This window comes from Acanthaster planci, linkage group LG09 (assembly GCF_054643075.1).
Source record: "Acanthaster planci isolate LZ-2023a linkage group LG09, COTS_SCS, whole genome shotgun sequence".
Taxonomy (NCBI): Eukaryota; Metazoa; Echinodermata; class Asteroidea; order Valvatida; family Acanthasteridae; genus Acanthaster; species Acanthaster planci.
The window spans coordinates 4,444,545-4,462,710 of NC_141785.1; the positions used below are offsets into that span (position 1 = coordinate 4,444,545).

General features: G+C 42.3%; 2 protein-coding genes across 5 annotated transcripts; both read right to left on the bottom strand.

Annotated features, from left to right (window-relative positions):
- Positions 1-1,505: 1,505 nt before the first annotated feature.
- Positions 1,506-9,032, bottom strand: LOC110989050 (neuronal acetylcholine receptor subunit alpha-7-like). 3 transcript variants are annotated; one of them, XM_022253146.2, is made up of 8 exons: positions 8,828-9,032; positions 7,761-7,834; positions 6,809-6,957; positions 5,625-5,669; positions 4,818-4,927; positions 4,377-4,601; positions 3,761-4,068; positions 1,506-3,661 (listed from the first exon to the last, which is right to left on the bottom strand). In XM_022253146.2, the coding sequence occupies exons 1-8, from the start codon at positions 8,851-8,853 to the stop codon at positions 3,357-3,359; spliced, it is 1,242 nt and encodes a 413-aa protein (XP_022108838.2). In that variant the 5' UTR covers positions 8,854-9,032; the 3' UTR covers positions 1,506-3,356. The 3 variants fall into 3 exon arrangements, with proteins under 3 accessions (XP_022108838.2, XP_086997829.1, XP_086997830.1); XM_087141703.1 differs by having other exon boundaries at positions 6,809-6,975; positions 8,828-9,031; XM_087141704.1 differs by lacking the exon at positions 7,761-7,834 and having other exon boundaries at positions 8,828-9,031.
- Positions 9,033-9,910: 878 nt separating this feature from the next.
- Positions 9,911-17,144, bottom strand: LOC110989055 (neuronal acetylcholine receptor subunit alpha-7-like). 2 transcript variants are annotated; one of them, XM_022253152.2, is made up of 8 exons: positions 17,014-17,144; positions 15,372-15,445; positions 14,499-14,665; positions 14,219-14,263; positions 13,496-13,605; positions 12,888-13,112; positions 12,280-12,587; positions 9,911-11,934 (listed from the first exon to the last, which is right to left on the bottom strand). In XM_022253152.2, the coding sequence occupies exons 1-8, from the start codon at positions 17,037-17,039 to the stop codon at positions 11,483-11,485; spliced, it is 1,407 nt and encodes a 468-aa protein (XP_022108844.2). In that variant the 5' UTR covers positions 17,040-17,144; the 3' UTR covers positions 9,911-11,482. The 2 variants fall into 2 exon arrangements, with proteins under 2 accessions (XP_022108844.2, XP_022108845.2); XM_022253153.2 differs by lacking the exon at positions 15,372-15,445 and having other exon boundaries at positions 17,014-17,085.
- Positions 17,145-18,166: the final 1,022 nt, after the last annotated feature.

The following is an 18,166-nucleotide window of genomic DNA, read 5'->3' on the forward strand; positions in this document are numbered from 1 at the left end:
TTCTTTTTTCGACTCCTCCGTGCCCAGTTTGGGAGTAGTGTAAGTCGCTCTCTTCAAATGAAATCATGTCAAAGAATTCCCTTTTTATGTATTTTCTAGTACATGTATGCCTTAACCTGCATTGGTTTTGAAACAAAGAATTGTTTAATTATGACTTGCTGTTAACTTTTAGAATTATAAAGCATGACCTCCAGACTGCACTTACAATCATTCCCACTTCGCTAAGAAAAGGGTAGCCAAGCGGCTCCGCTTTACGCCCGCTAGATAAACATGCGTAGACGCACCCATTAGCAAGCGGCAAATTTGGATATTGATTTGGTTGTTGTAGTGCAGGGACACACTGGAGTCATACTACATCGCTAAATTGTCAGGCATAGCTGGCATCCGATTCCTTTCAACCGACAGTCGGTTTTTTTATATAATCGATCCACCACTTTCCACGTCACGGAACACCGATCGATCTTCCATGTGTATTCGACCTCCCCTCATGTTGCCTTCGCAAAACCTACCACCTGTCTCATTTTTCTGATCAAGAAGATTTTCTTTGCTGGCAATGTTTTTCAAGTACTTCGACATGCGTACGTTGTCAACCTTTGCGCCGTCTCATAAAGTGGTTCTGGTGTACAAAGTTTTGTATCATAGGAACTGTTTTAAAGCTTCAAATAATACGCTTAAGTTTCCCAAATGTACTCTATTTTGTCTATTTATAAAGAAAAGAATGCTACGAAGTTCGAGGGTTAAAATCCCCCGAATCTAAAAGGAAGAAATCTTTATAAGTATATTTGTTAATATCCAACTGCAAGAGTGTATAAAGACTTGATGAAAGTGCTTCATCCGACGAATTTAAAAAGCGCCACCAAGTTTCACTTTTGATGTCCCTCGAGTTAGGACAGTGTTTGAATTACTTGTTTCGGCTTAAAATTACACGAGACTCTACAGTGCTGGCTGCAGCCACTTCCTTCGGAGTCATGTAAGTCGGATGCGGCCTTTAATAGCCGGGTCTCCAGGGGTTGCGACTAGCTACGTGTACAGCTGACAGCAACGATTTATCCATGAGTACACCGAACCCCTGTATGACTCCAACACTGTGAGATAATTTTAAGAGTCTGTCTGAGTTATAATTATATAATTTATTTTCGTAATTTCCTACTCGAAATTAATGTTTGAAAACTACTTGTTACTGTCTGGTTAGTCTTGCCGACGTTTCCTTTTCGGAATTTTTCTCTGGAGCAAAATTACGACAGGAAGCATTTTATCAGAATTCTCCCCTACCAGCCAACAAGTTTTAAAGATGAGGGTAAGAATCAAGCAGTCAACTTTTGGGTGAAAGCAGTAGTTTGGTATCATGAGTTTGATAAGATGGAGGCCGGAATTACATTGTAATATAACTCACTGGCCATAAAGAGGAAGTCCTTCTACCCCAATTGCCCTATTTATGGTCTCTTTCCAGCTCGTTTGTGTCATTAGACAATATTACGTAATGAGGACCACGAAACTGCCTGGGATTTCATATCTTTCCGCTTCACTGCATGATGTTAATGTTTATTAAATGCAATCGTCTCTGCTAACAACTCAGCGTAAAACTCACAAGTTGAAAAGACAATACCACATCAAATTGCATCATTAAGTAAATTATGTAAAATTCGCAAATTTGGATAGTGAACAGATGAACAAATCCGGTGTCGTCTGAGTATTAGACGCCCTATTTGCAAAATCAAATTTACCATCTAATCACTGAAAAAAATTGTGTAGAGTCGAGTCTTAGCGTGAGTGATCTTCAAACAGGAAAATGTGACTGAAATCAACCAATAATTGTAAGTTAAATCTCCCAACAAGTACCGTGGAAACGGATATAGGTCAACTGATTTTCTTTTTCGTAGTTCATTCGTGACCACAATATTTTTCCGTTTGATAAATTGATTGTAAAGTTCCCTTTATCAAAATGCCGTAACATCCACTCTAGAAAATCATAGATTCAGCCATTTTCCAGAAAACATAATTTATGTAAAACTGTTGAAAACTGTTGTCACGCAACAATACCACTTCACCACTGTATAATAGGCCTACATCTAGGTGCGCAAACCACATACTATAAAAACTGTGGATGTTCTGTACAAAGTACATTTCCTCCGTGTCCAATATCAATTTCCACCAACCAAATGGCTGGTCTGTTCACCGCATGAGGGCGATAATATCAGTTTCGGATTGTTAAGATCAATGGGCGATCAATACGGGCGATTCACGATAGTGCGCCTCCAGGAGTTTGCAACGCGTTGGCCAATCACAACGCGCGAAATCTGTCGACCCTTTCCAAACATGATAATCTGGTTCCCTGCCCAAAGATTCTCTATTACGACTCTTGATAAAAAAAATCTTAGGTTCGGCATCACTCATGGATATAAATAAATACGATGAAAGGGTCAGGGGTCGCAAGTTGAGAGCCCGGGTGTTTTCGATTCTATTACAGTGGTGCACCCTAAATATGTGTGGGCATTATATTCTGCGTTTTGCCATTGATTTCCGCCAAGGTGACCTTCGATTCAGTGTCAAGTCAAATATTGTAGGATCAACAGCTGCCAATAGGGTACGGGAGTTTACGTTCAACAACTGGCCTACCCACCCAGCCAGGAATAAGCGAACATTAACGGTACCATCCGAACATGCCGAATATAGATGGGACGACTTCGGAATGTTTCGGCTATTTCCGGAAAACTGGAGGAATTCCTCCAGTCTTGGTCACGTGGAAATTGGGTGATACCAGATCCTTAATTCTTAGAGTTGTCAAAATCATTGGGTCAGGTATCCAGACGACAAACATGACAGTAAAGTTAGTTTGATATTGGACATTGGACATTCCCATAGGTTTGTACAGAAAATGTTCATGTTTTAGATATTATTTACATATACGTTGTACCGTGAATTGCCATTCAGACATTCCTTGTACAAACCAATGGGAATGTCCAATGTTCAATATCAAACTAACTTTCCTGTCATTTTCGAAGCGCGCATTTGGGTCGACAGATTTCGGGCATGATAATTGGCCAACACTTTGCAAACTCTTGGAGGCGCACTTTAGTGAAACGCCCGTATTGATTTTAAGAAATTTGAATTCACTTTCATAGTTCCAGTCTGAAAGGAATTCCATGCAAACAAGTGCATGGGGCGATCTTGAATCGCTAACTTCGTTTTTGTGAATCCATAATGTCTAATATACCGAGTTTACTCATGACTCACTGCCAGCAGAATGATAGTAGCCAGAGCCCACACCGTCATGGATATGATCAGCAGCCAGCGGTCGATGACCCGGCTGGCGTACTCCCACTGCAAAACAAAGAAGTCTCCCTTCTCTTGCGATTCTACCTTGTTAGAAGGTAGGCGACGTCATCCAGAAGCGACTGCGGAATCTGGACAGCCAGCAGGTTTGCCCCATCTTTATTGGCGTTCACTTCCAGTGGCTGAAGCTCTTCGTTTTCACTGACTCCCTTCTCATCAAAGCCAGCCACAGCGCTGTCGTACATGCACACTGCCCTGGCCATGAAGCCCAACACCACGCGACGGAACCAGCGAGGCGGCTGATCAGATCCGTGCTGAACAGTGTACACGAAGATCGTCATGACGATGGAGATGCAGACGAGAATGATGAGAGTCAGAAAGTAGGTTGCTGTAAAAGATGTAGGAAAATGTCAAGAAAAACTTTGAATTTAGATTACGCAAGTTGTAATCTGCGTTTGCAACAAACACTTTTAAAAAATTCATTTACCTAGAACAGGGATTTCTCCAACGGGCGGCATGACACCAGCAACAATCTGGAGGAAGACTATGAGAGCCAGAAGATTAGTTATGACCAGCGTGACTTTGGCGTCTTTGCCGGCAGGAGGCAGAAGGAAAATGAGGTTACAAATCAGGGACAGGAACAGAAAGGGTACAACGACGTTGGTGTAATAGTACTCGGATCGTCTCTTCAACACGAAGGTATAGGACACCTCTGGATAGTCTCCCGCGATGTAGGATTTCACCTCCCTGGCTGTTTGAACTTCCACCAGATCCCAGATACCATTCTCTTGATAGCTGCCAAGAGATCAAAATAAATCATTATTATACAATTGATACAAAATACATACTTGACCACCACTGCTTCACCAGCCTTGAATTGGGTGGTTAATTTCATCTACTCAAGTAGGCCATGATGAGTCAAGATGAGTCCATCAAAAGTCCTTTCAATTCAAGCAGTCCTACACTCGATATCATACACGTGATGCACCCGACTACAACACCACCTTCGGCCACTGGATCTCATTCCGTACCGTATCTCTCTCATTCCCTCTGGAAGCCCCCTGGTCAGGTTTCCTTTATTTCAAGTTTCTTCGATATCTTACCTTGTTTGTTGAGCGTCCTTTGACTTGGCCAGGTACAGGTCGATGTCTTCGATGGAATAACTCCAGGAGCTAAATCTCATCTCGCACCTCTGGATGTCAAAGGGGAAGTATCTGACATTTACGTCACACGAACTGGAGAGAAAGGCCAGTGTGAACCACGAGACGTGTCCAGTTGAGTTGACTCGAACAGAAGTTGGTTTCATGACTTCAAAGTCTTCATCGATACTGTTGGGTACAGATTTATCAAAACGTGCGTCATCATCGAACAACAACTACATGAAGATCAAGGTTAACTTCAGTTGTAGCTCGATCGCTATAAAAAGAAAGCAAGTCAATCGAATTCATTGAAACGTCAAACATTGGAAGCAGAACATCCATGGCAACAGGCTCGTTCAATGATTAAAATATTTATTACTCTAAAATTGGAAATAAGGCTCTTACTTCCTCATTAGGGTGATGTCTGGCTGCCATATTGAAGAGGCCGGGAGGAAGATAACCTTGGTATCGCCATACTCGCTGGGCTCCCATTGAAGAAATTCATCCCTCCAAGACTGATTCAAAGTTAGACAAACGGAAGCACAAAAATAAATTCAGGAAAAATATCTCGTGGACGAAAGAGTGTTTTTTCCTGCACTGCAGTAAATCAAAAAATAGAGTAGATAGCACACACCGTATAGATTTCAGATAATTTCAAACATGATGTTGTATGTTCTTCGGTAATTTCTGCACGTTTTCCTGATTCTATCAGCTTTACTCGTTTCTTTCTAATGATGCTTTTGATCACTGATTACAACTTTGGCAAAATTTTTACAGATCAGCAGACACGCACGAGTGTCATCCCAGGCATCACGTCATACATCTTGCGTTGCATCATGTTCTGTTTTGGTCTATGATGTCTGCTGGAATTACCATACCAGTATTCACTTCAGGGATTTTTGTCAGGTCCAGGAACCAGACTAAGAAAATTCCTTCTTAACTGTAGGCTCGTGTTGTTAAATGGGAAATATTCTCCAACCTCAATAATGTTGATTAAAGTGTAAAAACGATCACATTCCAGGGTCTTGACCGGGGTTCCCGTTGCCCGGACCCCCCCTTGATTTTTGGGGGACGGGGGAAGTTCGTGTCCAGTAAGGTTCCGCGTTTGCACGCACATGCCTTCACGGCTTGGAAACCCCCCCTTCAGACCGACCTGGCCACGCCCCTGCATTCGGAAAGCGATTCTCTTCCTTTCTTCCACAACATGCTTACCACTCTCAGACGAGCATTGATTTTGAATTTTTGTTCTCGGGTACTCTGAAAGAGAAGAAAAGAACGACTCGAGTTCAAGTGAACGGGTAATAACAAATACATGTAGTTAAGTTGTGTTGACAATGTGATAAACCAGGTTTTAAGGAAGTTTAAATTCTCTTGTTTTTCTCTGCTAAAGTTCCATTCAATAGTTATGTAAAATGAAGGGTCGAAGTATTTTTACCATTGGGCATAAATCCTTGATGTCGTTGCATATGCCTATTCAGGCTGACGTTTCACCAGTTTCAGGAATAATGTTTTTAAAATGACAACTGTTTGAACTGTTTCGGCTGTTTTGCTGATTTTTGCTGTTTTACCGATTGCTGACCGGCGCCTTCTTACAGAAAGTGCTGACCTAGTTTCTTTGTTTCAAGTAGTCCGCCTACGGAAGTGAGTTTCTTATAAATAGACTATCAAACTATAAAGAGGTAGATGACTTCCAAAAAACAGACCTTTGTTGAGTTCAAGCGGGAAAGGTTTGGCTAGACTCCAGAGCGGGTTGAACTATCATGTGGAAAGTTAAGGCTTTTCCTCTTTTGTGTGTAGACTGGAGCATAGGCTGCGTTTGAGTTTGGCTGCTTGAGCTAGAAGTAAGTGCTTGTATTGTGTGTGCAGGTACCTTTTCCTTCTTTCTGTCGGATGAGTGTGATAAAACTACCGTTTCCGCGCTATCCGCCTGGAGCAGAATCACAGTGGCGTAGCCATGGGGGGCACGTGCCCCCCATACAAATTCCCGGTGCCCCCCAGGTGTGCCTCCCCCCACTAAAAAATCGGATGAATGGAGATTAAACAAGGCTAACAAAAACTTGCACCAAAACCACACCACTGAAGGCTGGTGCCCCCATAAGATGCTCGTGCCCTTTGTGCCCCCCTAGTAAAATCCGTGTTACGCCAATGCAGAAGCACCCCCTCAAAGCTTGAAAAGAGCCGTGTTAGCGGGAGATTTCATTTTGTTGGTAGCGATGCAACCGTAACACGTGCAAGTTCATAGTCGTTCAAAAGTAGAGTTCCCACCAAAGGCGTCTACGTTGCTAGAAAAACTAACAACTAATTATAGGGGCTCATAACCACCCCCAACTTTTACGCAAAACTCGAAGTTGATGTTGGCAGCCCCTGCTTTAGGACATTTTATCGGCCAAACTTACCAATTCTATTAGTTCGTGAATGAGCAGCCTGTATTCCACAACTGTTGGGTTGTTTGTCTCCAAAACAGGCCGGACAAAGCCAGGTCCATAGCCCGCCATTAGGTCATTTACCAGCCGACCGGCTTCCGTATCGCTAGCTCCCTTCACACCTGCGGTTACCAGTTACACTTTTCACAAGGGGTTAAATCAATAACTTAGTAAATATCGCCATATAAATGAGGCGTCCCTTGATGAGGTATAATTGCGTCATCTTCCTCTGAGATCTAAAATTGAGGGTAAGATTTTTGTGTATATACATGGACACATTAGACTTGCTCAAAGTCTTCAAGCCAATACATTCAGTGCCATAAACTTTTCTTTGGCTACGTCCTGACCGCACTTTTTGCCGACCGGTAGTCGGCAAAAACTGTGGCTGACCATGAGTACAAAACCGAAAGAATATTTCAAAACGTGTTAACAAATCTCATGGAAATGGTAAAACCATTATATAATAGATACTTCAAAATGTGTAATTTGAGGCAAATGTTCCCAAGCTAGGATGAACTGTCTGTAAACTTTGGCTTCCGACACAAAATGGCGGTTGATGTTATAAATAAAAGAAAGGTCCATAACCTTTCCCTTTATTTGCTAGTTTATAAAACCTCCTGGCTGGTGCACCGTTCCTGTGTGACACCTACGTCGGTAACTGTGGCCGTGACCCATTTTCAGTGAAGAGGCTTCTTGAATCTTACATTCCGTATTTACTGATTAGACGGTTCGTTTTTCTGGAGCAGAACGCCTATATCTAAAGCATGTTTGTCACCAGCTTGCTTGGAGAATTAACCGGGTGTCAGTCCGCTGGTAGACTACCATTCAAGACATCATGCGTTGAAAATAATGGCCGGGTACCAGCAACGGTTGATACTGAGATGATTTGAGCGTGCTTAACGTTGGACATGAAACATACACCTACCTATAGTTCCATTGCCTTTTGGCGTCACGTTCTTGACCTTCACAAGGATCAACAAGCTACCAAAAAAGAACGCCCTTCAGGAACCAAATACCAACAATAATAAACAAACTGTAAAACATGGAAAGTTTAGTTATACAGTCCTGCTTTGCTCGTTTCATTGTTTACAAAGGGGACACCTTCATACAGGATTGTCCTCCGTCGACATATTCTGAGCTACAATGAAAGGAATTGCCTCGACTCAGAGTTGTAGTGACTTGAGTCACAATTTTTTCCGAGACTCAACTCGACCGGAATCCCGACGGGTTAATGACAAGATTCGACTCGCGTCACTGCGAGCAAGTCTCTCATCAGAAGACCCGAATCTAGTGGAAGTTAATAAGACTCGAATCCCAAAAATAAAAGCGAACTTCTTTGTGAAAAAAAAATATTTGTAGTAACTTACATTGCCGGTTTATAAAGGTCATGCCATGTGTTGTTATCAAGAGTAAAATGTGTAGAAACCCAGCAGCAAATTTTTAAATGCCAAACGTGACCTTGTCTTTTTTATTTATCGCATTGTGTTCAAATTATTGGTGAAACGAATTGCCTTAGCCAATTATTTGATTCGACCCGATTTTTTGTCTAATGACTCGATTCGAGTCACTACGTTACAATGACGTATGCATGTATTATATACACAGTTATTGTATTACAAAGACTGTGATGTTAGATTGGTTTAAGTCAACACTCCCTGCGCTGTTCGAGGGCTTAACCCCGGCGATGATGTAGCCGCGGACTAAATAGTCCTTCGGAAATTTGGACAATATAAACACCTTTCATTATTTACTGCTTGGTTTTGTGACCTGATTCATTGACTTAAACGACTCTGTAAAACTGAGGAACATTGAGTAACTGGTCAAACAAATATGGCAATGTCACAAAAACCCCCAAGTCGCCCACGAATTATAACTATTCAACTCAATCAACAATCAGAAGATCACGGTTTCAGATAGAAAAGGCCTGATGGGAATGTCACTTAAAAAAGAAACACCCATTTAGGATGAAAGAAAAGATTACGGCTCACCCACCTTTTGCAGCTCGCTGAAAACGCCATAGTCTATAATCTCACAGTCTAAAGAAACCGACTCAGACTTTGTAGGAGCACGGAGGAATAAAAACATAGTGGTAAATCCCTTCTCCAAGACGCTATCAAGAAGATCAAGGATTGTAGGTTGGCTAAGGGGTAATCAATGGGCCGGTTAATTTCGAGCGGGAAGAGCGCCCACACTGCTCCCTACTACTCAGGGAGGCGGAAATACCAACACTGGGAAGATGTTGCGAAAACAGGCAGAAGCGACAAAGCTATGGTCGATTAGCATTTACACAAACATAGTTATTATAATCGCAGCAAATTTGACTAATCGCTTGAAAATCAAGAGCATTCATTTTGTGAAACTTATTTTTGGCGAGGAAACTCAAACGGTGCAACACTCACACCCCTCACGGTGAATGGAACCGTCTCTTGTTTATGTGAACAAACTGAACTGTCGCATGATCGATCATTCGCAAGAAGCCTCTTCTTTGGCAACACTTGTACTCTTAGCCAAAAAAAAAAAAAAACTGGTTAATAAGCTGCCTTCGACCAAACATGAAAAGGACTGGGCAGGTAGATACAAAGCAACCTCTACGCCAGTTCGATGGTTCTGCTGCATGGGTATCGCACAATCACAATGGCTAAGCCAGGCAGCCCCGCGCCGTTCACCCATCAATGGACTGCGCCTTACCGTTCACTGCCCTTTGAATAATCCTCTGAGCCGCTAGTTGCGCAGATTTCCTTCTCCCATTATTAGGATGAATTTCTTAGCTTGAAAATGTGTACAATGGATTGCCTTGGATGTTTCAGATTAATTCTGAAACAGTGCGGCGAATGTGAAGACCGTCATAACTTGCTCGTTGCATGTAAGTTAGTTTCACAGCCAATTCCAATATAGTCCTCTGGACATTGTCCTCCTCCAACCGAAGCTCTTAGTGACTATCGTGGTCCGTCTCAGATTTATGTTCCTTCGCTGGAGAACCGAGACTTCGAGCATTCACCTCGCCGAGTTAAAACCCAATCGGCCTTTAAAAGTCAGATTCGTAGAACCGCCACGAAAACACAGCGTCACAGAATAATCATTCAACTGAATGAAGTTACACGAGTTTATTGTCGACATAACTTATACACCAAACACATTGCATATTAAGAGCACATACTGCTTACTGCAGAAGTATACGTAAATAACCTATAGAATTCCCAGAAAAACACCTCAAAAGTGCTAGAGCTCCACAAACGAATTTCAACAAGTTCATCAATATATGTAATTATAAATGTAGTAAAAATGGACGGCATACCGATTAAAAAGTGGAAACAGCCACAAGGTAAGTTAGTCACGATTTAAACATTAAATCTCCACAATCATTGCAAAGGCAACTAAAATGTACGTAAGCGTATATCAATCACCAGCAATTTTAGTCATTATGCTCTGGGCTTTTAGCAACGGTCTGTACGAGCAAAACTGACAATGTCATATTTGAAAAAAAGGTTTCAAGTTCGTTCCATTTACAAACACTAATTGCTCGATTACTGCATTCTGAAAGTGTTATGTTATTAAAAATGGAATGTTCCAATATCACACTTTACCTCATGCCATTGACATCAGCTGACCAACTTATTCGCTGAAATTCCAACAGAAAGGAAATCCCAATCAGATACTGGCAATTAAAAATACCACATTGCATTTCAATAAACCTCATTTCACTCTTGGAGGATTAACCCTTAACTTTCATGAACAAAAAGTCATTCACTGGTCACCGACTTTGTCTACGAGTCTCTTCATTTAGAGCGAGCAATTTGCCACGCTATGTCCAAACAAGGTTGCACGCACTAATCGTCAAATGATGCAACACTGAATTGTATAATACATGTACAAAGACGGGTTACTGTAGAATTTTTGCGTAAATGCTCCATTCTTCCCAGCAGATTAACACTAAAAAATGCTCTACAAGTGTAAAACCTCAGCAGGTGAACCAATATAAAAGATTGCTCATCGGTAAAAAAGCTGAACCTTTAAAAACATTTTGTCAAGGATATTTTGACAACATAAAAACACCATAGATCCCTAAATTATAAATGCTTATATAAATCAAAGGTATACATGCGCTTAGTGTTAATTACCAGTTTACTCATAAGAGGTCAACTTCGTTTTGACTGAGAAGCTTTAAACGTAAGTTATAGCAGGTCTGCATAGGAAGTGATTGAAGACATGTCGTTAAGTACATTAGTTTTTTCTTTAACGTATTCCGATAAATTTAAAAAAGAAATTTCGTGGTTCATAACTTACATCCAATTCCCAGAAACACAAGATGAACCATAAACTTGCTGAAAGTCCAACAGAGTAAATTCCGACCTGTTAGTTGTATTATTACAAGATGTAGGGAACTGATCAGTGACAAAAGATCCCACATTTCGTGTCAGACTATCTACTCTCATTAAGATCCAAATATAAATTTTTGTGAGTAAATTGGCCACTCAATGACTTGGTCATTGTGAGTCAATTTGACAGGGTACTTTGAGATGGGGTTGGAGCAGACATACCAGTCCTCGTGCTTGGAAATATTCACGCATGCTCAGAATAACGCGCGCACGCTCACAGCTCTTAAAAAGTCTGTTTGCGTCTCTAAGTCTCAAGCCAAGTATAGGAAGTTTATTCGCCACTATTACTCAACGCCAGCAGAATGATGGTAGCCAGAGCCCACACCATCAGGCTGATGATCAGCATCCAGCGATCGATGACTCGGCTGGCGTACCGCCACTGTGAGGCAAAGAAGTCGCTCAGGTCTTGAGCCTCTGCCTTCTTGCGCAGGAAGGTGACGTCATTCAGCAGGCCCTGCGGCAGCTCCAGCGGCGGCCTAGTCTTGGCGCGTTCCGTGTTGGCGTTGGTCTCCACGGTGTAGAGCTCTTCCTTGGTGAGATCCTCCTTCTCAGCGTAGCCAGCCATCGCGCTGTCGTACATGCACACCGCCTTGGCCATGAAGCCCAGCACCAGCCGACGAAACCAGCGAGGCGGCTGATTGCTTCCGTGCTGAACGGCGTATATGAAGATCATGACGACAATGGAGATGCAGACGAGAATGATGAGAGCCAGGAAGTAGCTCGCTGTAAAAGACAACGAGAACACGGAGATTATAGCTTGGACAATCTTATTCCAGTTCAAGTGTTTCAGGTTTGCAAAAATGCCAATACATTATACATGCATGCACTGCTAGCATTCTGTCTATTAACTCCATAACAAAGAGTGATGTTGAAGAGAGTGTGACGGCCTTAGGTTTGCGATCCATTTCATGCGTCGACTTGGAGCTCTCCTTTCTGATTAGCTCCATGATTAGCCATCCATTCCGGTTATCCTAGCGAACCGATTGGAATGCGTCAGAGAATCTGCCGCCCTCAACCTTATACACTTTCCCATCTACTCTTGCAGCGAATCGTCATAATTTCTCTTACCAAGAATGGGGGTCTCTCCAACGGGCGGCATGACACCAGCAACAATCTGGAGGAAGACGACCAGAGCCAGGAGAGTAGTTATAATTAGCGCAACTTTGGCGTCTTTGCCGTCAGGAGGCAGAAGGAAAATGAGATTACACATCAAAGACAGGAACAAGAAGGGTATGATGACATTCGTGTAGTAGTACGCGGATCGTCTCCTCAGCACAAAGGTGTAAGACACCTCTGGGTAGTCCCCCGCAGAATAGGAGTTCACCTCCCTGGCTGTTTGAACCTCCACAAGGTCCCATATTCCGTTCTCCGTATAGCTGCCAAAATACAATTTACACGTTATTTTATCCAGCTAATTCTGTGAACAGGTTACGGCATACAAACTTCGAATTTAACACTTTTACCGTTGTTTAGTCATTAACTTTCATTCTCTATAAATTCTACAGGGTAAAGATTTACTCCTTCTGAGTAAATATTTCGCTCCCTGGTTGAAACTTCAGGCCAGGTGAAATGGATTTTTAACTTGTTCATTCCAACAGAATGAGGTTTTAACAGTTTCCAAAACGCACATAACCGTCCATTTCCTCAAAACTGTATGTCGCGATTCCTCCTCTGACCTTAATTGTCGAGCGTCACTTCCATTGGCCACCTGCAGGTCGACGTCTTCGATGGTGAAGCTCCAAGAGCTAAATCTCATCTCGCACCTCTGGACGTCGAAGGGGAAGTATTTGATGTTTACGTCACATGAACTGGAGAGAAAGGCCGGTGTGTACCACGAGACGTGTCCAGTCGAGTTGACCCGAACAGACGTTGGTTTCGTGATCTCATAACCCTCATTAATACTGTTAAAAGAATGAAACATTAAAAAAAAAACAATTTACAAGGAAAACCACCCACGCAACCATTGTGAACCTCGAGCAAGACGTAAAGAAGACACAATTTCCTCAGCAACGGAGGCTCCTTTGGTCGGAACTGCACTTCGCTGGTTCACAAACGACTTTGAAACCAAGCGTTACGGTCGCATCGCTACCAACAAAATGAGCACTCCGACCAATATGGCTCTTTTCAACCGTTGAGTGGGTGCTTCTACTCGAGGCAGATATAGACATTTGAAGTCAGACGTAATACGTTATTGGAATAATTTCTTGTAATTTACACGCTTGATACACCAAAACAGGGAGGCCAGGTTTAAGGAAAGTTACCATTTACCCTGGCATTGACTTACTTTCTCAGGAGGGTGATGTCCGGTTGCCAAAGTGAAGTAATTGGGATGAGGATTCGAGTAGTGTTTCCATACTCGCTGGGCTCCCACTGCAGAAACTCGTCCGTCCAAGACTAGTGACAAGTCAGACAAAAACATGGCAAGACATATTACTTCTTCTAGAATACATTATTCTGGGCATGGATTCAACTGCAACAACATCTTCGACTGGGCTTCGAATTCGAAAGGCCTGTTGTACTAGGTTTTTTCTTCAGAAAGTAAACCATGAGAACACAGAGGGGGGCCTCAAGCTATGTCTGAGCACCCCTTTGGGGAAGAGAAGCCAGTTATTCTTCCCTACAGTGACTGTGACTTAATAGCCACCAGAAAGCAAAAGCATTTCCAGAAAAGTTTAATTTAGGAGGGAAAATACAAAGTCGTTTTACTGGGAAAAAAACTTGGAATTTTTTAGGCCAGTCTCATAGGGTTTGTGCACAGGCTGTCAAGTGGCATCCGTATATGGAACTCTTTCCCCTTTTTACCTGTTGTGAATTGTAGAAAAGGCAGCTTGAAACGTGCAAGAATGCTGATTATTGATACGAACCCAGTTCCATCAGTCCACAATCCTCAGTCACAGTTGGAGGATTAAGGACTGGGGGTGCCAAATTTTGGTTTGTACAATAAGCTAGGCGATGTGTATAATAAAGAATTAAGGAGAGTCGGTCTCTCCTTCCATAAGATGCTTACCACCCGAAGGTTAGCTTTGATGGCGATTGTTTGGGCTTGGGTGCTCTGAAAGAAAGACAGATATAACGACATTAGTTTGACCCACAGGGGGAAAATGTGTTGCCAAAACGATTGCTTTTATCGTTTCGAGAAACGAAAGCACACAATGAGTGGGATCGTGAGTTGTTTTGTTCTCTCAAATACTTCAACCGATTTGTCATTTTCGGATAATTTCCAACAGCACGAATCCCTTCACAGATCAAACGAATGATGAAACCACACCCAGTTGGAGAGTTCTTACCAGTTCAATAAGTTCGTGAATGAGCACCCTGTATTCCACAACTGTCGGAGTGTTTGAGTCCATAACAGGCCGGACAAAGCCAGGTCCATAGCCCGCCATCAAGTCATTTACCAGCCGACCGGCCTCCGAATCGCCAGCTCCTTTCACACCAACAGGATCTGGGATTTCTGTCAATGATCAACAGAATCCAAACTGATATGAAAAACGTATGACACTACATTATGTTCAAAATTGCCTTGGAGGTTACGCCGTTCAAGCGCGTAATTGACACTTAAAGGCCTTCATCACAACCGCAAGGACGTTCATTATGAAAACTTATATGAATATGTACGTCTGGTAGCGGTCCAAGTCACTGGAACTATTCCTCCTGTCCCCCCAAAAGAAAACGTCAAATTTTGAACCCATACTCATGAATATTCAGATACTGCCTGAACATCTGACATGTTTATCGCTCTTTCCAAGCTTCCCAACTTCAACTCGTGATCACCACTTTTGGTTAACATTAAATGAGTTGACTTTTTAAAGGGACCATGTACATGTAATAAAAAATATTTCAACGATTTCCTTGAAATGGCACTTTTGTGTTTTGGCTAACACTAGTTTCATTTTTTAAAAACAAAATTTAAGGACGCAGTGCGCACTACATCTTAAATTACCTGCGCATCACCGAGGCACATTACGTCACATTAGTGTCCATTGTCGCAAACAGGGCGACCTATAGATCTATAGACGATAGGAGCTTGCCAGGTCAGCGAGCCAGGTTGTGTGTAAAATACATGACTTTTACAAATGATGGCGGAAATCAGCTACGGTTAAATATTGCAATGATCTGTGCGCGTTTCTCGACGAAGCCTGCATGGAACACACGCCTACCTGCAGTTTTGTTGCCTCCGGACATCACGCCACTCACCATCATTAGGATGAATAAACCAGCAATAAAGAGGGTCCTTCAATTGTGAAAAATAATCAGAAATTGTGAAAAAATTATCTTTACATTGTACATTAAAGCGACGGAATGTTGTTGGCAGTTAATATAGACCTGTTGGTCAGTAAAGTGAACCTACGTACGCTTATCAGTATTCTTTTTCCGACTGGTCACCGCAGCTAACAGGCCACCACAAAAAGCTGTCTTATACGCGTACTATGCCTCCAAATTGGTTGATAATTACACGTGGCCCGATAATTAGCGAGGCTTACCTGCATTGTGAACACGTTGAAGTGAGCTCATTTTCATTCAAGTAAAAGATTAAGTTTTGGCAGGAAATTAAGTAGTCGTTGTAAATTTACTACATATATTCCAAAAAAATTTTAAACACTGTTTACAACAATTAAATGCACGCTTGCGATACCTTCCTCTATGCCATAACTCTGTAAACATGTTTGGGCCTACACCTACGCGTCCAATCCCCAGAAAGTCACTAATTGCCAAACGATCCATAAAAAGTTGACTCTTAGTTTTTTAAACAATATTACAGACTACAGTGTATTACGAAAAAGTGATTCAACACCTTTGGCCACGAGGGGGAAACATACCCAGGAATCATTATTTTAAGCATTATGCTAACTAAGCTGTTACGTAATTCTAGTGTCAATGGACCTGTCTGTTGGATATTTTGCCCACAAATAGCGGCATGGTGACTTCCTTTGGCTTCCCTTGGGAAAATGTACAATGCTCCGTGGATCACCTAGAGAGCCTAGTTTTACTACACCACTTCAAGCAGGCAATATCTGTGTACAAGTTGATACAGTAAAGTCCTCTTGAAAAATAATAGGGCGAGTAATACATTTTGTATGAGTAACTTTGATCAATTTTATCAGTTGGTGTGCCTACAACTGAGCTATTATCAGATAATTAAGTCACCAATGAACCGAATGGTCGGATAGGATAGCCCTACACGCCAACCCGACTTTAAGTATGAGGCTTGGCACCTCCCCCCCCCCCGCCTGACACACACCCCGTCGCAACCCATTCCACCCACTCTTTATCAAGCTGGATTTTTTGCCTAATGCCAGTGTCTGGCAAAACTATGGCTAGCCATGTCAGCACAAAAAATGTCAAAATGTCTACCACAGCTTGCCAAAATGTTACACGATTGAGACCGGGTCTAAATGCATTATGGAAGCACACAAAATGTACCTCCGATATAGACCCCTACTTCGAATGCTCAGAATTCAATACGAAACCATCATACTTTTTGAGCGTCATAACATCACCAAGTTTTCAAAATAGGGGGGCCTCCTGTTAATTTCAGAGGGATTATTCAACAAAGAAGGGAGTTTAGGGGTACTGAGGGGAATAGCTTTAACACAGAGGGTGAAGTTGATTTTTTTTCACGATAGTCAACAAGAATTGTGGCAGTCAGGGGCTAGGTATGAAATTCGCTCCAAACTAATATTAACGCTGCAGGGACTTAGTATATAACCAAGGAAATGGTGTCAAATACAAAACATTTTTCTCTCAGTAAAATAATCCTACAAATAAATTTTTCAAAGAACACGAAAGACGAATGCAAACCTTTTCAGGCTGGTCGTTGACGCCATCGTCCTTCTCTGTCTCAACACTCTTGAGAACTGATCTCAGACCCGGTCGGTATTGGGTATTTAAGTGACCACACCTAAGTGAGAGACCAGTGTAGCGCCTGACGATCTTGCCTGGAAACAAACAGCACTTTTGTTAGAGGATTAGGGATGGTGGCTGGTTATTTACATGTCATTTACATGTCTCCGTCGAGTAGGTGTATCATACGTGGGGGAAATGGGACTAACATTACCAAAAGGGGGGCTGATACGTTGCTTTGTTTGTCCATTTGTGACTCTGTGGGTAATGGAAACTAAACTTTAATTTATTCGGCTCATTTTGTCCTACATTTTTTAGCTGAAAGTTTTCTTACTTATGGAAGGGTAGGCAAAGAGATACGCACACCCCTGCTAGGGAATGGGTGAGTGCATTTTAGCAATGATGCAAGCTTCATCGTTCCATTCAGACCCGGTTCTTTAGGGATACTTTTCAGGCCTATGCCTCAACAATGACTCAAACTAATCCCACTAATGATATTCCGCACGACTGACCAGAAGGCTTGGCAGTCCTCCGTCCCTTGCACAGACTAACAAAGCTGCGATTGAAGACGTAGGATATTTAAGGAACGAACGCATCTTTCAGTACAAGTAAGACATGCTTGGAAACGCTTGGTAGATAACTGAACAATTTTTACATTGTCCCGCATCGCAAGCAAAATGGCCTGCACAACCTTTTCCGTTCTTTCCAAAGTTCCGACTCTCATATCCTTCCCTTCTCTCTAATCACTGAAGCCAGAGAACGGTATGGCCGATTATATTCTTTACACTGATTCTCCCAGTGACGTTTCCTACGTCGGGCTGGTTATTTTTAGACGATCCGCTCTGGGATTCAGATTCCTAGGATCTGTATCTTGCAAACCAAAAAGATCTAATCTGTACAAAAACTTCAAGTTATCTGTCACAGATATAGCAAGCTCCTTTCGGGAGTGTTTTCTACCGGCAAACTTACGAGTTTGCAGTTTGAGACAGTACTTGGAAGTAAGTCAAGTTTATCGCGATTTCATGAAGGTGTTTTAGGTAACTTTTGAAACTGCACCGCTGCCAGTTTAGTTGATCCCTGAAAACTTGTTTTTCGCCACGTGACTGTGTTC